Source organism: Schistocerca piceifrons, chromosome 1 (genome assembly GCF_021461385.2).
Source record: "Schistocerca piceifrons isolate TAMUIC-IGC-003096 chromosome 1, iqSchPice1.1, whole genome shotgun sequence".
Classification (NCBI taxonomy): domain Eukaryota; kingdom Metazoa; phylum Arthropoda; class Insecta; order Orthoptera; family Acrididae; genus Schistocerca; species Schistocerca piceifrons.
In genome coordinates this window covers 554,419,751-554,445,637 of record NC_060138.1, presented here as the reverse complement: position 1 = coordinate 554,445,637, position 25,887 = coordinate 554,419,751, and the positions used below count along the sequence as shown (strand labels likewise).

Below are 25,887 nucleotides of genomic sequence, written 5' to 3'. Positions count from 1 at the left end.
CGAAAATAATCTACCACATGGCAACCCAACTTCATAGAGATTTGCGTTGTTAGTGGTATTAGTATCGTGACTTGCCGTTAGCCGTCTGTGCTGGTATAGTGACGTAATGTTGAAATAAAGCATCGGTTGCAGACAGTCAACAGGGGACTGGACAAGGTGAGCAGGGATTTACTCGTAAAGCTGTTTTTTCAAAACAACAGTAACAGTGCTGTTGCCCTCCGCGAGTATCGACACATTTAACGAATACGGAGACGTTACCTTTCCGCACCTGGGGTGAGGAACCTGATACGGTACTTCGAATTAACTGGCTGTTTGGAAAATATTCCTGGGAGAGGCCAACAATTTACCGTTACCACGGCTGAGAACGCTGGAGGCAATGTGCGATCTTCAAGCGTCACACGGGATGTGTGATGCCACCTGAACACTCCATGGTTCACCGTTATTTCGGGCTGCAGTAGAGCAATCCCTAATGCGGCTCCAGGCTGTCGTGGATGCAGGTGGTCGTCACATTGAGCAACATTTGTAACCTGGAACGTAAACATGCTACGCAAATAACAAAATAATGTTAACTGATGATGTGGAACTTTTACTCTACTCCAATTACACACACTGACGCAAGCAAGTTTTGCGTCCCCCACAAGAACGCAAGCAAATATGGAACATGAAGCTGTAAGTGCCGTCCTTTTTAAATGAGGGTGAGAATGGCGTTATCTCGGTCGAAAGTTCCTTCTGCATTTTTCGTTCATAAAATCTTTTGTGAGATGGCTCCCGCTGGTGCCATGGTTCCTGTTGTACTCAGTTGTATCCCCTTGTCTTTCAAACCTACATGGCTAAGAGCAGCGATCAGACCCGCCGATGATGTCGTCAAAGGTACTGACACCGATCATGGCTTCCTATCCTGCCGCGCGGAGTGGCTGCGCGGTTAGATTCGCCGTGTCACGGATTGGGCGGCCTTCCCGCCGGAGATTCCGGTCCTCCCTAAGGCATGTGTGTGTGTGTGTGTGTGTGTGTGTGTGTGTGTGTGTGTGTGTGTGTTGTTCTTAGCGTAAGTTGGTTGAAATTAGTTGAAGTTAGTTTAAGTAGTGTGTAAGTCTAGGGACCGAAGGCCTCAGCTATTTGGTCCCTTAGGAATTCACACGCACACTCTATCCCCACAGCGTTACTACATGACCCTCGGTCACCCATATATACAGCTCACTCAGGAGGGACTCACAACATCTCTCCATTTGAAAATTCCTGGCAGATTAAAGCAGTGATCCGGGCCGAGACGAATTCGGGAGCGCCTGTGAAGTTTCTAAGGCAGGACACGAGGTTCTGGCGCAAGTAAAGCTGTGAGGACGGGTCGTGAGTCGTGCGTAGGTGGTTCAGTCGGTACAGCCCTTTCCTACGACAGGTAAGGCTACCAAGTTCCAGTCTCCGTCTGGCACACAGTTTTAATCTGCCAGGAAGTTTCATATTAGCGGACACTCCGCTGCAGAGTGAAGATTTCAGTCTAGGAACTCTCCATTTATTCCAGCGTAACAGAGGAACAGAACTTCTGGCCAGTTCTCAGGAATTTAGGCACATCAGTAAATTCTAAAACGGACCTGGCTAAACAGCACTCCGCGAGCGCTTCAGCCGCGCTTCTGTCTAGCGCTCTGTGCGAAGTGGCGAGTGGGCTAAGTGATGCAAAGGAGGTGGACACTGAAGGCGGCAGCTGGATGTCACTAGAGATGAACCGTTGCAGCGTCACGCGCCATGGACTTTGCTGACTAACTTACGTGAAATCAGATTGAAGTTGTGCTTTAGGAGTACTATGGCGTCCACACAAATGTCCAAAAAATGTGGGGAACTCACATCATTGAATTCCAAGTAGGAATAACGTTACTTTTTCTGTTGCTTGAAGGCCAAGCCAAGGGCTTAATATGCCATCGCAATATTATGAAATGGAAAAACATTCTTTGGAATGTCATTACAACGGCGTACAAAGATGTTATGATGCACTTTTTTCTGATGAACGAAGATGAATGCTGGCTGAACCAAAGGCGGCCATTCGGGAACAAAACTAAGTCATGATAAGTAGAATGGTGATGAAATCTTTTATTTGAATTTATTAAGTTTCTTAATACTAGGGTAGAATCATTTGGCAACGCATGTGGTGGACAAGATTGATGCTGTAAACCAAAAATTAATTTTATGGAAAAATCAGCATCAAGTTCATGACATGAAACATTTCCCATAACACAAGAGAGTGTTTTGTGGATCACACGTGACCGAAAGCAATTTATGAAGTCCCCACCAACATTCGAGTTTCAGAGATTTTGAACTGTGTAACTCGATGTGTTTGACTGTCTGACCCACAGCTGCTTGGAATAGCGCAATGGTGGGGGAAGCCAGAACACTCAACAGACTCGACTGTGCTGGTGGAGCAGTGTGCGCTCTATGAGCGCCAATGTTGACCAGATCTGTTCTAAATGTTAACTAAATTAATATTCCACTACTTGAATCTCTTAGACACTCATTGTGGTATGAAAATGAGCAATTTGATCTCAAAAGTATCAGAGAAAACCTGTATTGGAGGAGGAGGTCTCAAATGAGTGCTGCCTCACAATATTTGCAATTTAAAACTAGTGAACACTGTATTTCAGCTCATCCTCTGGGTCGTAATTGATGTGCATACTGACTGATCACGTAGCAGCTATCGGTAATGAACATTTCACTGTGAACATAAACTATCTGATCTATTGAGGACTATTACCCTGGAGCCAACTAGTACTGATCTGAAGGTTGTTCGCAGATGCTGGTAGCAGTAATAACTGTATTTGAGGAGAGGTAACGTCAGTCGAAATTGGACATTGAAATTACTGGATGGCGAAAGTTGAAATTTGTGCCAGACTGGGACTCAGACCAGGATTTCCCATTTTGCGTGAGCAGTCGGCTTAACCATTTCGGATATCCGAGCACGCTTTCCGTCTAACCCAAAGTCTCAACTTAACACTCACTATAAATTAGCGCCCCTGTCCATTTACTTCATTTTGCTCACAGCGTTTCCTATATTTACGCAAGAGTTTTGGACCCTATTGTACATCCACCTCTGAGGATACCATAGCAACCAAACTTGCCGACATACAATGTGTGTGTGGTGCCTAAGGACAGGGATGCTATCTCGTAGAGTATGGTAAATTGAGTATTTGGGCCGGACGAAAAGTGTGCTCGCATAACTGAAGCACTTAAGGTGATCGCTAATGTAAAGCGAGAACGTGGGGATCGAGTCTCGATCTGGCACAAATTTTCAACTTTCGTCATTGAATTGTTTCGGTGCCCAACTGCAGCTGACGTCGATATCCTCCTCGAAATATTGGTATTCATGGCCACTGTATCAAAAGCATTAGTGTCTATTCTATCAGACATCTTGGACATACACACATAAAAAAAAGTTTTGCATCACCTCGGTTCCAAGAGTTCCGGAAACTGTACAGAAAATTGGTATAGAGGTCAACATAAAAATCATTTACGCCTTTTTTATTGCTCACGAAAACCACGCATTGTATGTTGTACCACCAAACAGCGAGACCATCAGAGGTGGTGGTCTAGATTGCTGTACACACCAGTACTTCTAATACCTTGTAGCACATCATCTTGTATTGATGCATGCCTGTATTCGTCGTGTCATACTATCCACAAGTTCATCAAGGCACTGTTGGTCCAGATTGTCCCACTTCTCAACGCCGATTCGGCGTAGATCACTTAGAGTGGTTGGTGGGTCTCGTCGTCCCTTTTCAATCTATCCCAGGCATGTTCGATGGGGTTCTTGTCTGGGGAAATTGCTGGCCATTCTAGTAGAGCGATGTAGTTATCTTGAAGGAATTCATTCACAAGATGTGCACGATAGGAGCGCGAATTGTCATCCTTGAAGACGAATGCCTCGCCAATTGCTGCCGATATGGTTGCACTATCGGTCGGAGGATGGCATTCACGTATCGTACAGCCGTTACGGCGCCTTCCAGGACCACCAAAGGCGTACGTCGGCCTCACATAATGCCACCCCAAAAGATCTGGGATCCTCCACCTTGCTGCACTCGGTAGACACTGTGTCTAAGAAGTTAAGCATGAACGGATTGCCTCCAAACACGTCTCCGACGATTGTCTGGTTGAAGGCATATGCGACACTCATCGGTGAAGAGAACGTGATGCCAATCCTGAGCGGTCCTTTCGTCATGTTGTTGCGCCAATCCGTACCATGCTGCATGGTTTCTTGGTTGCGAAGATGGACCTCGCCATGGACGTCTGGAGTGAAGCTGTTCATCATGCAGCCTATTGTGCACAGTTTGAGTCGTAGCACGACGTCCTGTGGCTTCAGGAAAAGCGTTATTCAACATGGTGGCGTTGCTGCTGTAGGGTTCCTCCAGCCATAATCCGTTGGTAGCGGTCATCCACTGCAGTAGTAGCTCTTAGGAGGACTGAGTGAGGCATGCCATCGAAAGTTTCTGTCTCTCTGTACCTTCTCCATGTCCGAACAACATCGCTTTGTTTCCCTCCGAGACGCCTGGACACTTTCCTTGTTGAGAGCCCTTCTTGGCACAATGTGAAACAATTGCTAGTGAAGTACTTAGAAGCAATGTATGACGGCCGCGGTGGCCGAGCGGTTCTAGACGCCTCAGTCCGGAACCGCGCGACTGCTACGGTTGCAGGTTCGAATCCAGCCAAGGGCGTGGATGTGTGTGATGTCCTTAGGTTAGTTAGGTTTAAGGGGAGCCGGAGGTGCCTACGCTGCCCATGTTAAAATCACTAAGTTTGAGGAACATTTATGAATAAAATACGAAATAGAAAAATTTGAATTTTTTTTACATATAGAGTGGTTTAGTATTGCAGTTATGACATAGGGATTTTGGAGTATCTTTTCTAGTTTCCTTCCAATTATTTTTTTATTAATGACCCAAATTTTTTTACAAATAATTGCTTTATAATTAAACTGAAATGAAACTACTGAACATATTGTCAAATGGCTGTGTTACAATGTAATTTTGACCACTGGGAGCGCTGTATAAAATTTCATCTCTCTAGTTTTTGTGGATTTTGAGAAAATGTTCCTTATATTCGAAAAATTCTAATTTACAGGAAATGGCTATCAAAGTTTCTCAATACATTCCTGCACTATAGGATGGATTATCAGGGTCTTCTTCTTCATCCTCCAAAAGCTTCCTCTTCTGTCTTCTTTTCTGGCCTGTTGTTCCATCATACATCATATGCCTTTCTCTTCTTTCTGCTCCTCTTATCCTTTCTCTGTCAATATTTCTTAGTGCTCGTACAGTGTTCACCCCAGCTGCAAATCCTAATGCCTTCAGAACTTCACACTTCACACTGTTCCCTTGGTTGTAGGTTACTATTGCACCATAAATGCCGAAGTGCAGTGTTTTTATGCTTACAAACAACCTTTTAGGAATCACTTTCCAAATCAAATTGTTTACGCTCTCATTAGGATTCTGCGTCTTTCCGTGTAGACATTTGTGTAACAATTCTGGCTGTGCTAAGTCATGAAAAATTGGTTTTATTGCATTTATCACAGCTGCTGGCAAGCCATGTTTGTGATCATAGTCCTTTTTTGCATTATATTTGCACCAGGAATCTTTTGGGCACAGGCTGTGTTGAGGGTATTCATTGGAAGAGGCAGTATGAAGGAACAATGCCCACACTGCTTTCCGCATGTCACTAACATTACTAGTATTTTGCCTTATAGCATACCCATAGTATCTCTGTAGACGTTCAATCACCTCATCAGTAAGCCTGCCTCTCCCTCCTATTGTCTTTCCATCACTGAGCTTACTTGAATCCAAAGTTTGTTTGAGCCTTCGAAGCCGTGAACCCATACACTTTTGCATATGCCCAATGCATTCCTACTTTTCAACTACAAATTCATTTCCATATGGTTTCAGTTCCTCTATAGTCTTGAAACCTTTGGAATCACCATCCCCAAGGTAGTATTTGTACCTAACATTGTATCTGGGAACTGAACGTTCAAAAATTTGTTTCACTCCATCCACTTCCATTGCTCCACTTGATCCACTAAAATTTGCCTCACAGGTTCCAGTGTGCTCTCCTTTGATTTTATTTTTGCACCTACAATGTTTTAATAATATTGCAACATCTATCACTTTTGCACTATCACCACAAGTAGCAGTTACAACCCCAGTCAGGGGTTTATGACCCCTCTTTTGCTAGGAACCATCTAATTCCACTACCACCGATCATTTCTACAGATTCCTCCACTGCTTCCTTCATGGTTTTCAAAGCCACATCTTCAACAGAGGATCCTACCAGTTCACAGTAGTACCCAAATTTGCTTGGAGGCGATGGCAAGTTCATAATACCACAAAACAGTTTACCAGCAGCAGACCCTTTTCCAATGGATCGAAGACCGTACACAAGTCGAACATTCACATCAAACACTCTAGATCGTGCCCGCATCTCGTGGTCGTGCGGTAGCGTTCTCGCTTCCCACGCCCGGGTTCCCGGGTTCGATTCCCGGCGGGGTCAGGGATTTTCTCTGCCTCGTGATGGCTGGGTGTTGTGTGCTGTCCTTAGGTTAGTTAGGTTTAAGTACTTCTAAGTTCTAGGAGACTGATGACCATAGATGTTAAGTCCCTTAGTGCTCAGAGCCATTTGAACCAACTCTAGATCGTACATTTTCACCAAAGAGACGGGCATGTGAATTGTAGAAAGTCACTTGATACTTGCAACATGCACAGATTATATTCATCTCACAAGCTAAACCAAAGTGCTTTGTTATCTCTAGTCCCACTCCTACACTTGAACACATTTTGCACAGAACACTTTCTTTCAGCACGGAAGATAATAATCCAATATTCAGTACTTCGTTAATATCATCACTGCCACTAACATATTCACGAAATCTGTCACTTCCACCAGTCAGCTTCTTGCTTGAAGATGTCACAGGGCTATGGCCGGCCATGTGTTGCTTAGCAGAAGAACGCGCTGTTTCAGTAATTGTAGTATCGCAACTTGGTATTAGTGTTAATTTTCTTTTCCCTACGTTCTTCCTCTTCTTATATACACGGTTACTAAAACGTGGCATCGTAACCAGAACAACGCTTCACACAAGAAGTATAATACTACCAACAACAGGCGCAACACTGAACTAATTCGAAACGGTAAACAGCAAAGAGACGATGTTCCGCGCTCTTAGCGCTTCATTTGTCACAGAAAACAATGTAGCCAACCCTTGCACACTCGCTGTATGCGTAACATAAGGCGCTGTATGCGTAACAGGCCGAGAAAATCCCAAGCAGTTCGCCAGGAAGTCACGAGAGGGTGTTAGATGCATTCAGAGGCCGCCCATTTCCTCTGCAGGCGTGGGGGAAAATGGTAATAACTCCACTTCTAGGGCGAGTAGAACCATAATTCAAAGTTTACGTTAAAGAGGATTGTTCCAATTAGTTTTCGGTAGCAAAAAAAAATCGTAATTTTTTGGATTTGACCACCTGCGGCTCCCCTTGCGTAGTTCTAAGTTCTAGGGGACTGATGACCTCAGATGTTAATTCCCATAGTGCTCAGAGCTATTTGAACCATTTGAAGCAATATCACGGTTATTAGGTTTGATCCTTGACGGACTCCAAATAACATGAGTCACAAATTTAACTTGTCGTCAGATTCTCATGAACGATTTTATCAATCCGGCCGCGGCGAGTCAATTACATTTTCATGTTCGTGTGAAAGGTAATGGATTTGATAAAAATTAAAATATCATACTTCATAAATAGATATGTTTTTGCTGTATTTAATTGCCACTCTTTGAATAAACCCATCCATCATTAATTAATATTAAATGAGATATATTTAGCAATACGAAGACGTACATCAGCTCACAGTTCTGTACAGTTTATTCGCATCATGACCAGTAAACGTGTCGCCACTCTCGAGCTCATTTTCTAACTGGCATATTATCAGATTCGCTGTGGAACAGCCACCTATTTACTGCCCATTCTCGTTATAATTTTTCTGGTAATATACGTCATAAAGCTGGACTGATAACTCTGACGTAACTGCTACGTGTTTCCACCCTGCCTCACGCACGGGTCTCTCATCTCAACGCCGGCCGAAGTGGCCGTGCGGTTAAAGGCGCTGCAGTCTGGAACCGCAAGACCGCTACGGTTGCAGGTTCGAATCCTGCCTCGGACATGAATGTTTGTGATGTCCTTAGGTTAGTTAGGTTTAACTAGTTCTAAGTTCTAGGGGACTAATGACCTCAGCAGTTGAGTCCCATAGTGCTCAGAGCCATTTGAACCATTTGAACCATCTCATCTCAACTCGGTAGTCAACAAATAAACAGTTGGTTATAGTGGATTGGTAACTTATTATTTGGATCTTAATCAACATAGCATGATCACCTAGATGTACATAAAGAGACACTCTGCTTACTTGGCCATAGCTTTCCATTTGATTGTCAACGAAAATAATATCTTTCAGTAACAGAGGCAGGGTACACTAACCCCTTGAAGGGCCAGAGTTTCTGGAAAATAGCTGTAAATGGTGTTTGTATGTAAATCAAGGAGCGCATTATTGCTTACCCCTTTCCGTACCAGTCATCAAAAACTTACCAAAGAGGGACAAGTTCTAAAATTTGCACTTTTGAAGTAACAAATTTGGTGATTTTGAGAATGTGTTGCACCCACGAATTTACTTTTACAGGAAGTAAACACAGGACGAAGACTGTCAAACTATTGCTAGTTGAATTCAGTGTTCTGGAAGTAGAAACACGAGATCTGAAGATCCGCCATTAGTACGCAACAACAGCTGAAAAACCTTTTATGTTATCATTTTCAGAAAGGGTGGTACATCTTCGATATAATGATTCCAAATTACTTCCCCTTATGATGAAATACAGCCTATCGATCCATTTAGGAAATGAACTTAGAAAAAAGGTATTTTTGCTCATATGCGAATAATGTCGTGATGCCCCCTGAGAATCTACATGAAATCTGAACATCTAGGAAAGTCCTGTTAGTTACTAATATAAATAACCAGGACAAATACGACCGAGTAATATTTTTCAAAGTGGAGAAAGAAGAAATAATTTTCTGTACGTTTATCAGTTTTGATGTCATCTGTAACTAGTTACTTACAGAGCATCAAAGAGGATCATGCTAATGGATGTGTTGCTTAAGATTTTTTTAAAGATGATTAGTGTAACGTAAATTTAATAAAATGAATTTTGGAACTTAAATTGTTTGGTTTTTATGGTTTGATTAAATTTTAAACCTGGTCAGATTTCGACGAGTTGAATGTGGGAAACGTCCCAAAACAGGATTCTCAGCGGGATTCAACAGCAGAAGCAGCGTTCTTCTGAAGATGGCGACCGGCTGCATGGCCGAAATATCGAATCGAGTTGATTTTAGGACCCAGCAGCAAACCCTAAGAGACTTTCAAGAGTTAATACGCCGGGAAAGCCTATGATGTCACATCCTAAAACAACCTCGACTGTCCAGTACAACTGACTGTTAACAAAAAAAAGGCTGAAACTACACGATCTTTGTCTCCACATTTGCCATACTATTGAGCAAACTTGCCAACTGAGCTTCTCTAACCGCAATTATAAGAGTGCATATTACGCCGTGTTACGCGACATGCAGTTGAGGAAGTTCGCAATTTCTGGAGGGGAAATCTTCCTATTTCAAACATTCTTTCCTATTGGTAGCGCGCAAAGCGTTATTTTCCGTATTCGACTGATGTATCTGGGTCCATAGCTTAAGTACGTGCGAACACATATTGTGTGTGGTAAGATCGTGTTCTGCAGAGTCTGCTACAATCGGTCTCCGGTTGTGAAACACCGTGTGGCCTGAGCATGCCATGACGAGTGTTGCTTGTCAACATATAAATAGACAGTTGTCATTACGTTGTGCAGCCGGGGGACGCACGGAGGTCTTGCTCGGCATTGGAGCCGTATTTACACCCTGTAATCAAAAGTATTCAGACACCTATTAGTAGACGTTAATACACTACTGGCCATTAAAATTGCTACACCAAGAAGAAATGCAGATGATAAACGGGTATTCATTAAACAAGTGTACTACACTAGAACTGCCATGTGATTACATTTTCACGCAATTTGGGTGCATAGATCCTGAGAAATCAGTACCCAGAACAACCACCTCTGGCCGTAATAACGGCCTTGATACGCCAGGGCATAGAGTCAAACAGAGCTTGGATGGCGTGTACAGGCACAGACGCCCATGCAGCTTCAACATGATACTACAGTGACGAGCCAGTTGCTCGGTCACCATTGACCAGACGTTTTCAATTGGTGAGAGATCTGGAGAATGTGGTGGCTAGGGCAGCAGTCGAACATTTTCTGTATCCAGAAAGGCCCGTACAGGACCTGCAACATTCGGTCGTGCATTATCCTGCTGAAATGTAGGGTTTCGCAAGGATCGAATGAAGGGTAGAGGCACGGGTCGTAACACATCTGAAATGTAACGTCCGCTGTTCAAAGTGCCGTCAATGCGAACAAGAGGTGACCGAGACCTGTAACCAATGGCACCCCATACCATCACGCCGGGTGATACGCCAGTATGGCGATGACTAATACACGCTTCCAATGTGCGTTCACCGCGATGTCGCCGAACACGGATGCGACCATCATGATGTTGTAAAAATAACCTGGATTCATCCAAAAAAATTACGTTTTGCCATTCGTGCACCCAGGTTCGTCCATGAGTACACCATCGCAGACGGTCCTGTCTGTGATACAGCGTCAAGGGTAACCGCAGCCATGGTCTCCGAGCTGATAGTCCATGCTGCGGCAAACGTCGTCGAACTGTTCGTGTAGACTGTTGTTGTCTTGCAAACGTCCCCATCTGTTGACTCAGGGATCGAGACGTGGCTGCACGATCCATTACAGCCATGCGGATAAGATGCCTGTCATCTCGAGTGCTAGTGATACGGGGCCGTTGGGATCGAGCACGGCGATCCGTATTACCCTCCGGAACCCATCGATTCCATATTCTGCTAACAGTCATTGAATCTCGACCAACGCGAGCAGTAATGTCGGGATACGATAAACCGCAATCTCGATAAGCTACAATCCGACCTTTATCTAAGTCTGAAACGTGATGGTACGCATTTCTCCTCCTTACACGAGGCATCACAGCAACGTTTCACCTGGCAACGCCGGTCAACTGCTGTTTGTGTATGAGAAATCTATTGGAAACTTTCCTCATGTCAGCACGTTTTAGGTGTCACCACCGGCAACAACCTTGTGTGAATGCTCTGAAAAGCTAATCACTTGCATATCACAGGATCTTCTTCCTGTCGGTTAAATTTCGCGTCTGTAGCACGTCATCTTCGTGGTGTAGCAATTTTAATGTCCAGTAGTGTATGAAACATGTCCATCCTTCGCCTTTTTGGCAACTTGACGCTGGATTCTGGATCGAAGTCGACGCTCTAACTCACCTCAAAGGTACTCCATAGGATTCGGGTCGGGACACGAGGCAACCCTGTCCATTTCAGGGCAGTCATCGTCTCTGAACTGTTCTTCAGTTGTATGCGGTACACAATACTCTACAATGTGTTCACATTCAACCGCACGTAGCGTTTTCTTTTGAGCACACTGGGACACCACGCCCTAAACGAGAAAAACAGCTTTCTGTCACAACACCTACTCCTCGGTACTGAACTCTAGGGGCTACACGTGACGGCAGGCAATGTTCTCAAACCATTCGCCAAACCATAACTCTTTCGTTGAATTACCACAGGGTACATCTCGATGCACCACCCGTTTGCATTTATCCAGTATGCAGTGTCACCTCAAGGTACTTAGCGCTGATTACAGAAATATGCGGCTTATGAGGAGCTGTTCGATCATTGTACGTCATTCTTTCTAACTTTCTACACACAGTGATTGTGTTAGCTGGACTGCTGGTAGTACGATTCCTTTGGGGATTTAATGCGACATTTTTTACAAAAGCCTCCGCAGTGCTCGATGGTCCCTGTAATTCAGTACACAAAGTCTGCCTGGTCTTGCTTTAGGTTTGATTGTTCCTTCGCTTTTCCACTTCACAATCTTTATCTTTTTTTTCTAGTTAAAACACAGTTCACAGTTACGTGCCCCCCCCCCCCACCCGTATATTGGCGGGTCCACGACTAGAGACATCTAGAGGTCAATCTTTCGTTACATTTGGCTGTCCGGATACATTTCATCAGATAGTGAATACTGCGCTGAGCTTAGGCATCGGAATTCGCGAACCCTCACTCGATGAGGACTTTACGAGAAAGGGAGAGAGAATACACTAGCCCGACTGTTTTTTTACATAGCAGCATCGGATACACCGTTAGAGTGAGTAGCAAAGAAGTAATACATTTAAACGTCATGCGGCGGTTTTTCATTCATCCCAGTGTTTATGACGTCATATCTCGTGAACTATGTACGGTAACATGACATAATTTTGTACATGCATTTAGCGGCTTATGAGGGTAATATCTGTGAAATTCATTGCGAAATGCACATCTTCCCAACATACGCTGGCGTGTTGTTTTCAAACAACTTAAAAAACATGTCAGAATAAAAATCAACAGGTGAAATTATATGGTGTCAGATTACAGGACTAGAAAAGAAGAAAAATATACAAATAACATGACATCAAATATAACAGAATTTGTTATAACACAGTAAAATACATCGCCTTGTAGGTAAAGTTTGGCAATAATTTGTGCTATTACCTTTCCTACCTTATGACCTTTTTTTCAGGTAATACAATGTATGTTACCATTTATCCACTATTTGTATTTTAGATTAATTGTTATGGCCTACTTTGGATATATGGTATTTTTATAAATTAGCTTTTATATTATAACGGGTCCCACTGCTGCTGTGATACATGTAATAAAATTATCTCCTTTATATGAGTATCCAAAACCGTTTGCTTCACAGTTTTCATTTCTGTTTTATCAACAGTAAAGGTATGATGGGTTCTGACCAACTGCTTGTGCAATAAAAGAGTATAGATTGAGTGCGATGTATTTATTTGGGATAAAGCTTTTATACTTTAAAGAGAACACTGTTTCCTTATGCCCGAGTTCTGTTTGTATCATATGATAAATTTTTCTATCAATAATAGGTGCGATAGTGGAGGTATCTACTAAGCTAGGGTATTTCGTACGCTTGTCTCTATCCAAGATATAATTTATTCTTTGAAATTTGTAACAGTAGTTTTCACCCACGAATGCGCTAACCGATCTCTGCATCCACAATGTGCTTTTAAAACATTCTGCTTTCATAATTATGATGACTTTTTAATTTATATAAAGTGTGCACATGTCCCAACGGAATAAATGAGATGTGTGTTTCATCACGTCGTTAAATATGATAAAAATTGTTAATCTGCACACTTTAAATTTTTTTTATAACACGTAATGAGTTTCATGGCATTTTGACCTGCTATATTGTGACATACTTTGTATAATTACATTTATGTATTTGACTTATTGGTTTCAATGTAATATTTTACGTAAATTAAGAACCTTACATCTCTGACTCCCTACGAAAGATGGCGGTTACTGTGTTATAACAAATTCTGTTACATCTGATGTCATGTTATTTGTATATTTTTCTTCTTTTCTAGTCCTGTATTATGACACCATATCACTTCACCCGTTGATTTTTATTCTGACATATTTTTAAGTTGCTTTAAAATAACACGCCGGCGTATGTTGGCAAGATGTGCATTCTCCACCCCCCCCTGCCTTTTTTTGCTATGCGTTTTTTAATGTACAATTATAAAATTGAAATATTCAATTAATGATTTGCAAGTGCACGTTGTTATTTTGTGGTAATCTCTTGGCAAATAAAGAATTGTTAAGACTTCACACGTGACACACGTCTCATAGAGGGCGTTCCAAGACCCTGTCACACCGAGGCCTGCTGTATAGGTGAATGTAAACAGCGGCTTCAGTTATTGTGATCGCTTCTCAGTTTTGGTTACTGATAACTTGATACCAGTGTCTGAGTTTAATTTGTGCAGGTATGTTCTTTCCAACAATTGGTTTATACTCAGGTGTATTTGTGGTTTTTTGTTTTTACTCACTGATAGCTATGTAAAAATTTTGAACTTCCAGCACCGAAGATGATCACTATGAAATCAAAAATCGATTCTGCTATCAATAAAACATCAATATTACGGCCAACGCTGACCTTCCTTTTAATTTAACATATATGGTCGATGAGCATAAAGGACTCCATGGAGTCGCCAGTCAACATATGTATGGTTTTTCCGTATCACTAGGATGTGTTGGACGGTACTGTGATAGACGGTCGTACCTATAAACGACTACGAACTCTGCATTGAAGGAAGGAGCTGTATTCTGCATTCCACGAGTCACAAGTGTCCCATTTTTTGCTTCTCTACAATACTTGCGGACACCTCTGACCTTTATCCCAATTGACTCTAAACTGCATTTTACCTGGTCGTCCCATTCATTTAGATTTGAACCTAACAATGCTTTGGGTATCGGAAAAGTTAGTGAGACGAATTGTAAGCAAGCTAATTTGAATCATGACTGGAATATGTAGCGTCACAATGTTACAGACGTCGATCTCTCTGTGTCTGGCAGGCTGGGCGGGGTCGTTCTTCCTAACGGACTTCCTTCACGAGCTGCCGACGCCCGCCACGGGCCCTCAGTTCGACACCTCCGTGCCGGACAACCTGACGTCGCTCGTGGGCAAGGAGGCGGAGCTCAATTGCCGCGTCAAGAACCTCGGCAACAGGACGGTGAGTACGCCCCATTTACATACCGTCACACATATAGTTTAATTCTAGAGACTGTCGTTTGGACTCTCTACAATGCATAACTATATAAATAGAACTACATCTCTACAACTGCAGTTAGTGATGCCACATTAGCAGCATTTATATCCAGATTTCACACATACTAACAAGCAGTGATTTCTTTCTTCGTCTGCACACTGCTATTGTACTCCTGCTACTATTTCGCTCTGTCGTATGTTGTCGTTTGGATACATTCAAAACAATTTCAACCCTACCATTTTTTTGTAACTGAAGGTGGAAGGGGGAGACAGGAAAGGAAAAGGACGCAACTAATGATATCAGCTGCATCCTTCCCCCCCCCCCCCCATCCCTCAGTTACAAAATATGCAGGGTGAAGTACTAACTATTGCCACCTAACCACCAGAAATATGATAGGATGTGGGACGAAAGTTGCATGGGACAACGGGGGCCATAATATGACGTTGGTTTTTTTGTTGCTAGGTGGGGTGGCGTCAGAGATATGGTCAACTTTGTTTCCTTTTTTCTTTTAAATGAGATGCTGTAGTTTCTTACTTATTTTTTGATAGCGGCTATCGAGGCGAATCCAATGATGTGTAACAGTAACGTCTTTGAAGGTCAGCGTAGGTCACAAGGGTGGCATGAACCTCCATTTACAGAAGGTGTTCGAAGTGATGATTCCTTATCACATGGGCACTTATCGAAGCACATGCTCTGACAATTCTCTCTCGCATATCTTGAGGTGTAGCTGGAACGTCTTTGAAAACAATGTCTTTTACGAATCCCCACAAGAAAAAATCCAGAGGCATCAAGTCTGGCGAACGAGTCGGCCACCACCTATCTCCTCCGCGTCCATTCCAACTATTTGGGAATTGGGAATTGTCTCTGTGACTCATTTCTAGCCAACAGCGAAAAACGTGCCGGACACTCATCGCATTAATACGACATTTTTTTTATGTTCCTAAAGGTATTTATTCCAATAAGAGACCTAATGTTTCTTGCAAAATGGATTCAAATGGCTGTGAGCACTATGGGACGCAACTTCTGAGGTCATCAGTCCCCTAGAACGTAGAACTACTCAAACCTATCTAACCTAAGGACATCACACACGTCCATGCCCGAGGCAGGATAGAACCTGCGACCGCAGTGGTCGTCGGTTCCAGACTTTAGCCCCTAGATCCGCTCGGCCACTCCGGCCGGCATGTTTCTTCCAGAAATGTAGTGTACTTCCTACAATTAAGACTTCCTTCGATGAAATAGGGGCCTATAATTCTGTCCTCCAGAATCCCGTACCGTACATTCACAGACCACGGTTTTTGGTGTGCAACTTGCCGCAGCCAACATGGATTTTCAGTTGCAAAATAATGCGTTTTACGCAAATTAACATTTCCATGGTTCGTGAATGCAGCCTCGTAAGTAAATAAAATCAAATTAATAAATTTGTCATCTCTCTGAAACTGAAGTTGAGCCAATCGGCGGAATTCAATGCGACGCATACAATCCGTACCAGTTAACTCTCGGTAAAGACTGATATGGTAAGGATGATATTTATGGCTACGCACAACACGGACAGCACTACCCTGGTTCATGCCAGATTCCGTTGCGATTTGACGCGAACTAAGATAATGATCTCGAACCACAGTGGCAAGAGTACCAATTTCCGTGTCCTCGATAGTAACTTTCATTTGCCCGATGTGTTTCCGATGCGTTAAAAATCGCGTTGTTCTCAATTTATCACACACATATTCAAATGTACGACGTGTGGGCTGAGTACGTTGAGGATATCTTTCAGCGTATAAGTCTCTAGCTTTCTCTGAATTTCGTTGGCATTCTCCGTAAACGAGAAGCATATAGACTTGTTCTTCGAAGGAATACATCATTCACATTCGCTTTATTCGACGATACTAGTCTTACCGTTCCTATTAGTGTTGTACTGCGAAATCCTCGAATGGCTTTTAAATGACACGTTAGATAGATGCGCCGTATTCGGCGAATATTTACTATTTGCACTATATACGGGAGAGAATTGTCAGCGCATTTGCTTCGATAAGTGCCGAAGTGATAAACAATACCACTCAAACCATGATAAGAAGATTGTAGCGCTGCATTGATACCAATGGCCATCACTTCGAACACCTTCTGTAAATGGTCGCTCATACCACCTTTTTGACCTTCGTTGACCTTCAAAGACGTTACTGTTACACATCATTGGATTCGCCTTGATAGCCGCTATCAAAAAATAAGTAAGAAACTACAGTATCTCATTTAAAAGAAAAAAAAAAACAAAGTTGACCATATCTCTGACGCAACCCCACCTAGCAACAAAAAACCAACGTCATATTACGGCTCCCGTTGTCCCATGCAACATTTGTCTCACAAACTTTTCAGCTACTAACATTCTTTTGGAGTTATTATAGGTGACAATAGTAAGTGACTCACCCTGTATAAACCAGTTGCGGTTCCCGCTTGGTGTCTGTTCTTCCGGACATGCCAAATGAAAATACACTACGCGTTTATATGATTCAAACATCGCGCCTTTTGTTTATTCTTTCAGTAGTGATGTGCTAGCACAATGGAAATGGGTGACAGGTACTGTTATGAGTATTATTACTGCCAAAATGAAATTTCATTTGCGGCGGAATGTGCGCCGATTGGATTATTCCTGGAAGATGAAAACTATGTGCCGGACAAGAATCGATGCCTGAAGCTTTGTCTTTCGAGGGCAATTGCTGCACCGACTGAGCCATCCGACGCGACGAACGCTCTGCTTTTACAGCGTCACTTCCGCCAGTACGACTTTCTTAACCTCCACGTTTCTCCAGCATACCTTGTAAGACTAGTACTGTTGGAAGAAAGAAAATTTTGGATAAATGCCTAACCCTCTTGATGGGTGATTGTCCCTAGAATGAATTTCACTCTACAACGGAATGAGTTCTGGTATGAAACTTCCTGGCAGATGTATTGCAAAATAACGTTGTACTGTACAATTCATAATACGTTGGGTGCTTACACTGCTCCTGATATCCTGATGGCGTTGACTTATTGAAACAAAATTCGAAGTTCCATAGCTGTCAGTGGTATAAATCTTGGCGAACGTAACAAATGTGGAGGATCTGAAATCTGTTGTGAATAGTAGTAGTCAACAATAATATACCAAATAACTTTAATATTTCCACGTGCCGTGTGTTTTCCGCCAAGGTGTAGTGGTCACAGACGCTGGTTTGCGACCTTTGGTGTTACCAGTTAGATTCCCCCCTAACACGATCATTAATCACTTTAAGTCATGTCGTGTGGAGGATTGTGGAACATGCGAATTTTCTGAAACATTCTCTGTGTGTACATGTTAAACGGGGTACTCTCAGTTCAGACAGGCAGTTCCGTTACGTCTGTGTGCCCAATAAACATGTTTTCATTGTGAAGTGTTACTTATTGTTGCCTTCTTTGCCCATGTTACCGATTCGTAAATGATTTTACATAATAATGTCGACTAACTCAATACTGAGGTCCGATATCCTCAGATAATCGGTGTAGTAAGAGCCCAAGACCGGAAACCAGAATTCATCAGATAACATAAGCAAATTGGTAGTCGCACAAATTGAAACATCTTGGTTTGTATCTTAAACTGCTTAATGCAACTAAATCTTATTAAACTACTAAGTGAAATTGAACTTACAGTCTCATTGCTATTTTTTATCATTTCACTGACCTACAGAATTTTCCCTGACAAATACAACTCAAATCTAATCTGTTTATTTATTGCCCACAATATCCGCGCGCAACGCAATCGCACGGAAGATAATTAGCACAAAATATCTGCCCTGAATTAGAAGAAATCCTAACATGAACGTATACATTTCGTAAGTCACTTACCTCACAGAAAATCTTCATGACACGAACTACAGCAAATACAGCAAACAGCAACTACACCCAGCTAAATAAAAAGATTCTAACCACTGTAGACTCTAACTACTAATAGGCATGTGGTTAGCAAATGAAAGATTTTGTTGCAGAACGAACAATGCATTTAGCAGATTTTACCTTAATCATGTGACATCCAGTTCCAAAAATTATGTAATCGTCAAAAATTCCATTTCCCAATCATTAGCAAATACATAAATCATCATTTTAGAATCCATTTCCCACCAACACTAAATCTCCATGAAGGACACACGTCCAGACCGTCCGCTCGCGCTAACACTGCCAACCTCCATCACTGCTAACTATTAAATGACAACTGCCGGTCCGTCCAGCCACAGAGTCTCTTAGCGACGGCGCAGATTGCTGTCAGTGATATTATTGCAGTCTATAGCGCTGCCAACATACAAACATATAAACAGGCTACTTACAAAATATACACAGTGATGAAATGCACCATGAGCAGATACTACTATTATATGAAATACATTAAATATTCTGAAAGCTGTAATAGCATATAAGTATATCAGTTACGTGATGTGGAGCAGTAAACTGGTATAGTGTGATTATAACGTATACAGTAACAAACGTTATTTTAAAAACAGCTTCTATTTCCTTTGATTATGATTGTTGATACTCGAGAAAGAACGATGTTGCATGTATTTCGATGTGAAGACAAGACGTACTGTACACCACACTACTTTCATGTTGAGGGGCTGCTGGTAATAGGACAGTTGAGTTATAAAATTAAACATACATGGTGCTTTAATAATACACTGAGTTTTCAAGAATTTTTTTCTTTGTTATTCCGTGTCCTAGGGTAGGACTGAAATTGCTCACATTCTGGAGCTCGTCTCATTTCAATCAAGTCGTAACAAACTATGAGTGGTTTAGAATAAAGCGTTATCAATGGAGATCATATCGAAAGTATTACTGGTGCCAGCGAATAGAATCCTCACAAACAGCCTGCTGCTTCTGTTCTTACAGTGTGATTCTATCCCAAACAGAAATATGATTTCATAGCAATCGTTTGTGTATTTGTTCTTGTGTGTGAGACAGTATCGCCAGTGACTTGTTCGACTTGGGCATTGTGCCTCCTGCCATGCAATTAGCCATTACTGAAATCAGTGTGCGCATATGAATCCGATAGTATTACTAATGGGTTGGTTTGAAATTTCACGTAACGTTTTATGTAGTTAGGCTCTTAAAATAATTTCTGTTTTCCATTTCATATTGCAACCCATACAACACTGAAGTATCAGAATTTTAGGTTGCGTGACGTTCTGGCAAATAATTGTTACGTATGTACACTGACGGACCCAAATATTACGTATGATCACCTGTTTCATAGCGAGTAGGTCCACATTTGGAACACAATACAGCGGCGATTCTGCATAATATGGATTCAAGAAGTCCTTAGTCAGACTAATTTGACGCCTAAGACATCAGCGTGAGTTCACTGTCATGCTCTTCGAATCACTGTAGCACTGTTCTGGCCTTGTGACGTGAACAGTTATCCTGCTGGAAGGTGCCAACATAATCGTGGACGACATCGCCCTTTAAGGATGCAGGCAACTGCAATGAAGTTCGTGTAGTTCGCGAGCCTGGCTGTCGATGTTCGAGACACGACCATCGACCTACTGTTAACAAGGAACGTGATTTTTTGTAAACAACGACACTTTCATTGGCTTACCGTTCAGCCTCGATGATTCTGTGTCTACTGCAGTCGTAATTAACTTTGTAGCTGCGTCAACTTGAAAAAACGCAGAGGTCGTCTGCTGCAAAGCTACTTGTACAACAATGTACCATAACGGTGTGCTCCAGGGCACTTACGCATGCACCGGAATTGTAAGATGTCATCAGAACTCCTATAGATCGCCGCCTACTCTACTTTACACAGCGGGAAAGCCTCCGAGTTCTGCGTTCTGTGATGAGGCGTGGGCGTCCAACATCTTGCCGCCTACTCGTCGTTTCGCCGCCCTTCAGACACTTTTCGTAGATGCTCACAACAATACTGCACGAACACCTGACCAGCTTCACAGTTTGTGAGATATTTGTCCGCAGGCGCCGGGTCAGAACAATCTGAACCTTCTCAAAGCGGTTTAGATTAGCCGATTTCTCCATCTGCGGCCCATAACATCGCTGGAATGATTTCCCGCTCGTCTCTTCTCTACTTTTATACTTTTCTTACCTTGTCACGTGACCGCCAACGTCACCAGGCGGCACTAAATCTGGCGGTGGGCAGTGGTCGTAATGTTTTGGCTGATTAGTGTAGTTGCTTCGTTGTTTATTTCACATGTAGAGGGTACCAAAAGTTGAGAACCTGTTTCCTCTCTCTCTCTCTCTCTCTCTCTCTCTCTCTCTCTCTCTCCCTGGAACAGTGCGAGCTCTGCCTTCACTGAAATAGTGTCTAACGTTACCAGCCCAGATAATTTTTATCGCTGATGTGGCGGTGACATTTGTATTATCTTCGATGGAGCAAGGGAAGTGGTCAAGGCGTTAGTAGAAGACTTTAACTGCATCCCAAAATGGAATTCACCTACGAATTGATTGATAAATGTAATATACCTAATTATTTAGATTTACAGGCGAAACTCAGTGGAGGTAGTATGTAATCGGATACATATCGGAAATCTACTACGAGCGACGTGTTGATCTTGTCACCCAATCCGTAAAAAAATCTTACTTTATTAAGGTAATGATTCATCGGGTTTGTGAACTGCCAATATATTAACCTCCACAGTGAAAGAGTAACCTAATCTTAGGTAAACAGCCGTACGTAACGGCTTTAAAGCGGTGGTAGTTGACGATTTATATTGGAAGAAGACCATGGCAAATGAAAACCTTTCGTAGGACTTAGCCAAACTCTTTCAAGAATACGATTGTAATTTTGTATATTCATAGACTACTAAGCTGCAGAATCATTATATTCGTAATGAACAACCATATAGAAACAAATTTAACCGTTCCTGGGTATACATCATTAACTGAAGTGAATGGGATGCGCCATACATTGGACACACACGTAATAAGTTCAATACCAGATTCTACAAACATTTGTTGTACATTCTAATGTTATTGGCAGGAAAATAGTAATAGCTGTTTCAAATTCGTAAATTCAATCTGCTGCGAAGAGATAACTGTTACGCTCACAGATAGTGACGTTTTACGTTATACATTATACGTTGCCATTCATAAATTTACCGATACCAAATCAAAATAAATTATATAGGTGTGACATGCTGTAGCCAAAGGAAACCAATGTCTCATGTATAACTGTTTAGTACGCATTTTTGATGGATTTGTAATTGACAAGAATTTAGTCAGAACTCATTTGGTGAGAAGAGAAAAAGCAACTTTTCTCCAGCTACTGAATGATACGGGAGTGCTACGTCATGAAAGTTACACGAAAAGTTAGTATCCGCCTCCGGATCCCATCGTCGTCTTAGCGGTACCTGGGGAGCCATCAGAAACTCATTCCAAGTTCCCGAAGATCAGATTTTTTTTATGATCAGTAGTAACTCCCACGTGAGGCAGTGTATGAAAGAGGGAAGATTACTGACAGTAATGGAATGATTGATGGACTCTTACAACCTTTCGTATACCGTATAAAGTAATTTTTGCAGACGTGAAAAAGTAGTTTGTCACCACTTTGTGTTTTATCATCTCGTTCCCTTTTACAAAGCGACCACATTAAATTTGGTACTGCTGTTTCAACAATAACATTTCTTACGTTAATATACAAGGTAAAATAAGTTTCGCATGAATTTGCAGTCAAAGCTTAAGCACTAATAAGTAAAAAACATTTCCATTTATCTCACATTTGATTTTACACAGTGCTGTCTCCTTCAGTTGTTTAATTTTCCACAGTTTTCATTTTCAGCTGACAATAATTTTGCTGTAGAACATCATCAGCTAAGAGAACCCGAGGTGAACGTCTAGTGTATCCACCGGCTCCACATACCATTATTTCAGACACTGTGCCAGTTTGGACGACAAATATTTGCTCCAGTGTGAGATCTCCTCGGAGTGTCAGCATGCGGGCATAAGTATATTTTGTAATTTTTTACGCCAATAGATATGTTGTTCATCGAACGAACGTGAAATCACGCCAAAATATCACTGCCGATAGAAGCGAATGTCTGTAACTTTAAGAGCAGTTGACACTGACAGATGTAAATAGAAGTTAGATAAAATTCGTATCACTAAAAATGTTTTTAGTTAGTAATACGAGAAATGTAAGATGAAACAATTACACATTTTTATTAGTTTCCAAGATTGATTTTTAACAATTTAAGCAATTAATACTACACGAGTACTATTATTGTGTTCATTAATAATTTATGATCATTTTTCAACCAGCAAACATTAATAGAAATCTTAGAACGTTTCTAAAATTTTCTGTCTTTTGATTTTGATAATTAATCTCTCATCTCAACTAATGAACCACGGTGTCTGTCCAGCAAACATTTCTGCTTTGGCTTCTTCATACAGTTACAATTTCCATTTCTCTCTTACTAAATCTGTACTACGTCTTCTCAGATCCTGTTGAAGTCATTATTAAACAGCATCCGGTATATACCAGAGTGGGGTCGAAATTCTTGGTGAAATACTATAAGTGATAACATCCGATGACACTTCTATTCTCAGTCAATGTGAAGAAGAATTGCAGGATCTATTGAATGAAATTAAAAGTCTAATGAAGTACAGAGCATGGATTGACAGTAAATCGAAGGAAGACGAAAGTAATGATAAATAGTAGAAATGAGAACAGCGAGGAACTTAACATTATGATTGATGGCCACGGCGTACATGAGCTTAAAGAACCATGGGCTTCAGTTTGAGGAAGACAAAAAAATGGTTCAAATGGCTCTGAGCACTATGGGACTTAACATCTGAGGTCGTCACTCCCCTAGAACTTAGAACTACTTAAACGTAAGTAACCTAAGGACATCACACACATCCATGCCCGAGGCAGGATTCGAACCTGCGACCGTAGCAGTCGCGCGGTTCCGGACTAAAGCGCCTAGAACCGCTCGGCCACCGGGGCCGGCTGAGGAAGACATTTCTGGGAATGTGCGTCTGCAGTACAGCACTGCAGAATACTGAGAGGTAGACTGTGGGGAAACCGGAACTGAAGAGAATCGAAGCATATGAGATCTGGTGCTACAGAAAAATGTTGACAATTAGGTGAGTTGGTCAAGGAAAGGGAAGACGTGGTGCTCCTCAGAATTGGTGAGGAATGAAATGTATGGGGAATACTGAAAAGATGAAGGAACAGGATGACAGGACATATGTTACGACTTCAGGGAATAACTGCCATAGTACTAGAGGGAGCAGTAGACGGTAAAAAACGTAGAGATTGGAATACATCCAGCAAGTAACTGAGGACGCCTGATGCAAATGTTGCTCTGACCTGAAAAGATTGACACAGGAGAGGAATTAGAGGTGGGCCGCATCAAACCAGTCAGAAGACTGATGTCTACATAAAAGGAGAAAAAATGCGGTTCCTACTGCCATATGTGGTATTTCTTTCTGTCTCTTCAGTAGCCACTTGCGGATCTGAGATTTTTATTCCTTTCTTTCCATTTCTTCTTACTTGCTACATGCTCTGCTGGTCGCGAAAGAACGTTTGTTTCACCCTTTTGTCTGCCCGTATAATATTCACATCCTAAAATGCTGAACTTGGTGCTGGAGTTAATTTGGTACAGCTTGCCATTCCTAAATAAATTTTCAGAAGCTGAAATAAAAATCTTGTGTCCCGTATATTAAGATGCTTGCTTAATATGAGTGCAGTATATTTTTCCTGCCCAGAATATCATGAAGTGATAACGCCCCAGGTCACTATTGACACTTAATCTCTGAATATGAAATATGAGATAGCATCTGTAGCGGACCGAAGGGAAGATCTTCGTCTCATTCGCCTCACTCAGCACCAAATCAGGCAGTCTAACATTCCGGCATTAAGCATCGCAGTACTTGGTCACCAGGGGCTCAGGGCAAAGGGGCGATACTATCCAAAAGAAGCATCTACTGAATGGAATGAAAAGTCTACTGAAGTACAGAGTATGGATTGAGAGTAAATCGAAGGAAGACGAAAGCAATGAGAAATAGCAGATTATGAGAACAACGAGGAACTTAACATCAGGATTGATGGGAGCACGTATATGAACTTAAGGTACAGTTTAAGTCAATTCTTTGCTTCACTTTGTATGTGTTGTCGTGTTAAAAGACAGAGCGGAAGGCAACCATTTAGTCCCGGACGCCTAGGGATATTTGAAAGAAGCACAGAAATTCCAATTGCAACAAGAAGGTTTATTGTTGGGAGATAGCTTTCCTGGCGACTCAACAGTGTAGACAATCAGTTGAAGTAGTTTGTAGTGGAGCTCACGAGAAAATACGACCTGGAAGCCACTAAGGAACGCGCTGTCCATGGTGTCTATTCCCACAACATGAAACAGCGTGAGAGTGAGGTTAGAGTTATGCTGCAGCCTAGAGACTTCCCGACTGGAAAGGTAGCAAATTTTGTCACTTTATGTGTAGTTATGCAGTGTCGCTCATTCATTGGGTGACGCTGCAAATAGAGCCTAACTACCACAAAGGCGATATGACCGGAAATTCAGCGTCCTGGAGTGGGGGACAATGAACAAAACTGTCGAGCATGGACAGCCTGGAGGTGACAGAGAAAAACGTGAGTGATCAGAGGGGCAGTGAGCGGTCGATCAGTTAGAGGAGGACCCAGAAAGCCCTGAGAAGGAGTGGTGAGCCTTGTTCTAAACTCGCCTTCTGAAGGGATGATGGCCTATTGTCGACTAAGTTTTGGAATTTCAAGCCTGATCTCTGCACTCATCGCAATGTCTATCATCAATTTTCAACATTCTCATTTTCCATTTCATGTCAGATAGACTTCTTCCTTACTGCTGCAGTCTGTTAATCTAGATGTGTTTCGTATGAAACTGTATTACTCGGGAGTATATGCTGACTCAAGCGACGAAAGAAAATTTCTATCTAAGCCGGTATTAGAACCCTGGTCTCCTACTCAATAGGCAGATATGTGCTAACTAATATGCTACCCTGGCATAGTGGCATCTCTGCATAACAATTCCGCCTAAACACGAACAGCATTTCAGCGGCTCTCCGTCTGCACTGGAATAACATCGCTGCATGGAACGAAACAGAAGATTTCGCCTGCAGCCCA

General features: G+C 42.2%; 1 protein-coding gene across 1 annotated transcript in view; it reads left to right on the top strand.

Annotated features, from left to right (window-relative positions):
• LOC124799275 (zwei Ig domain protein zig-8-like) overlaps positions 1–25,887 on the top strand; it is a 719,974-nt gene that overhangs the window by 333,755 nt on the left and 360,332 nt on the right. Inside the window, exon 2 of the mRNA XM_047262848.1 lies at positions 14,602–14,759. Within this exon, the coding sequence (XP_047118804.1) occupies positions 14,602–14,759 (158 nt within the window). The remainder of the gene's footprint in view (positions 1–14,601; positions 14,760–25,887) is intronic.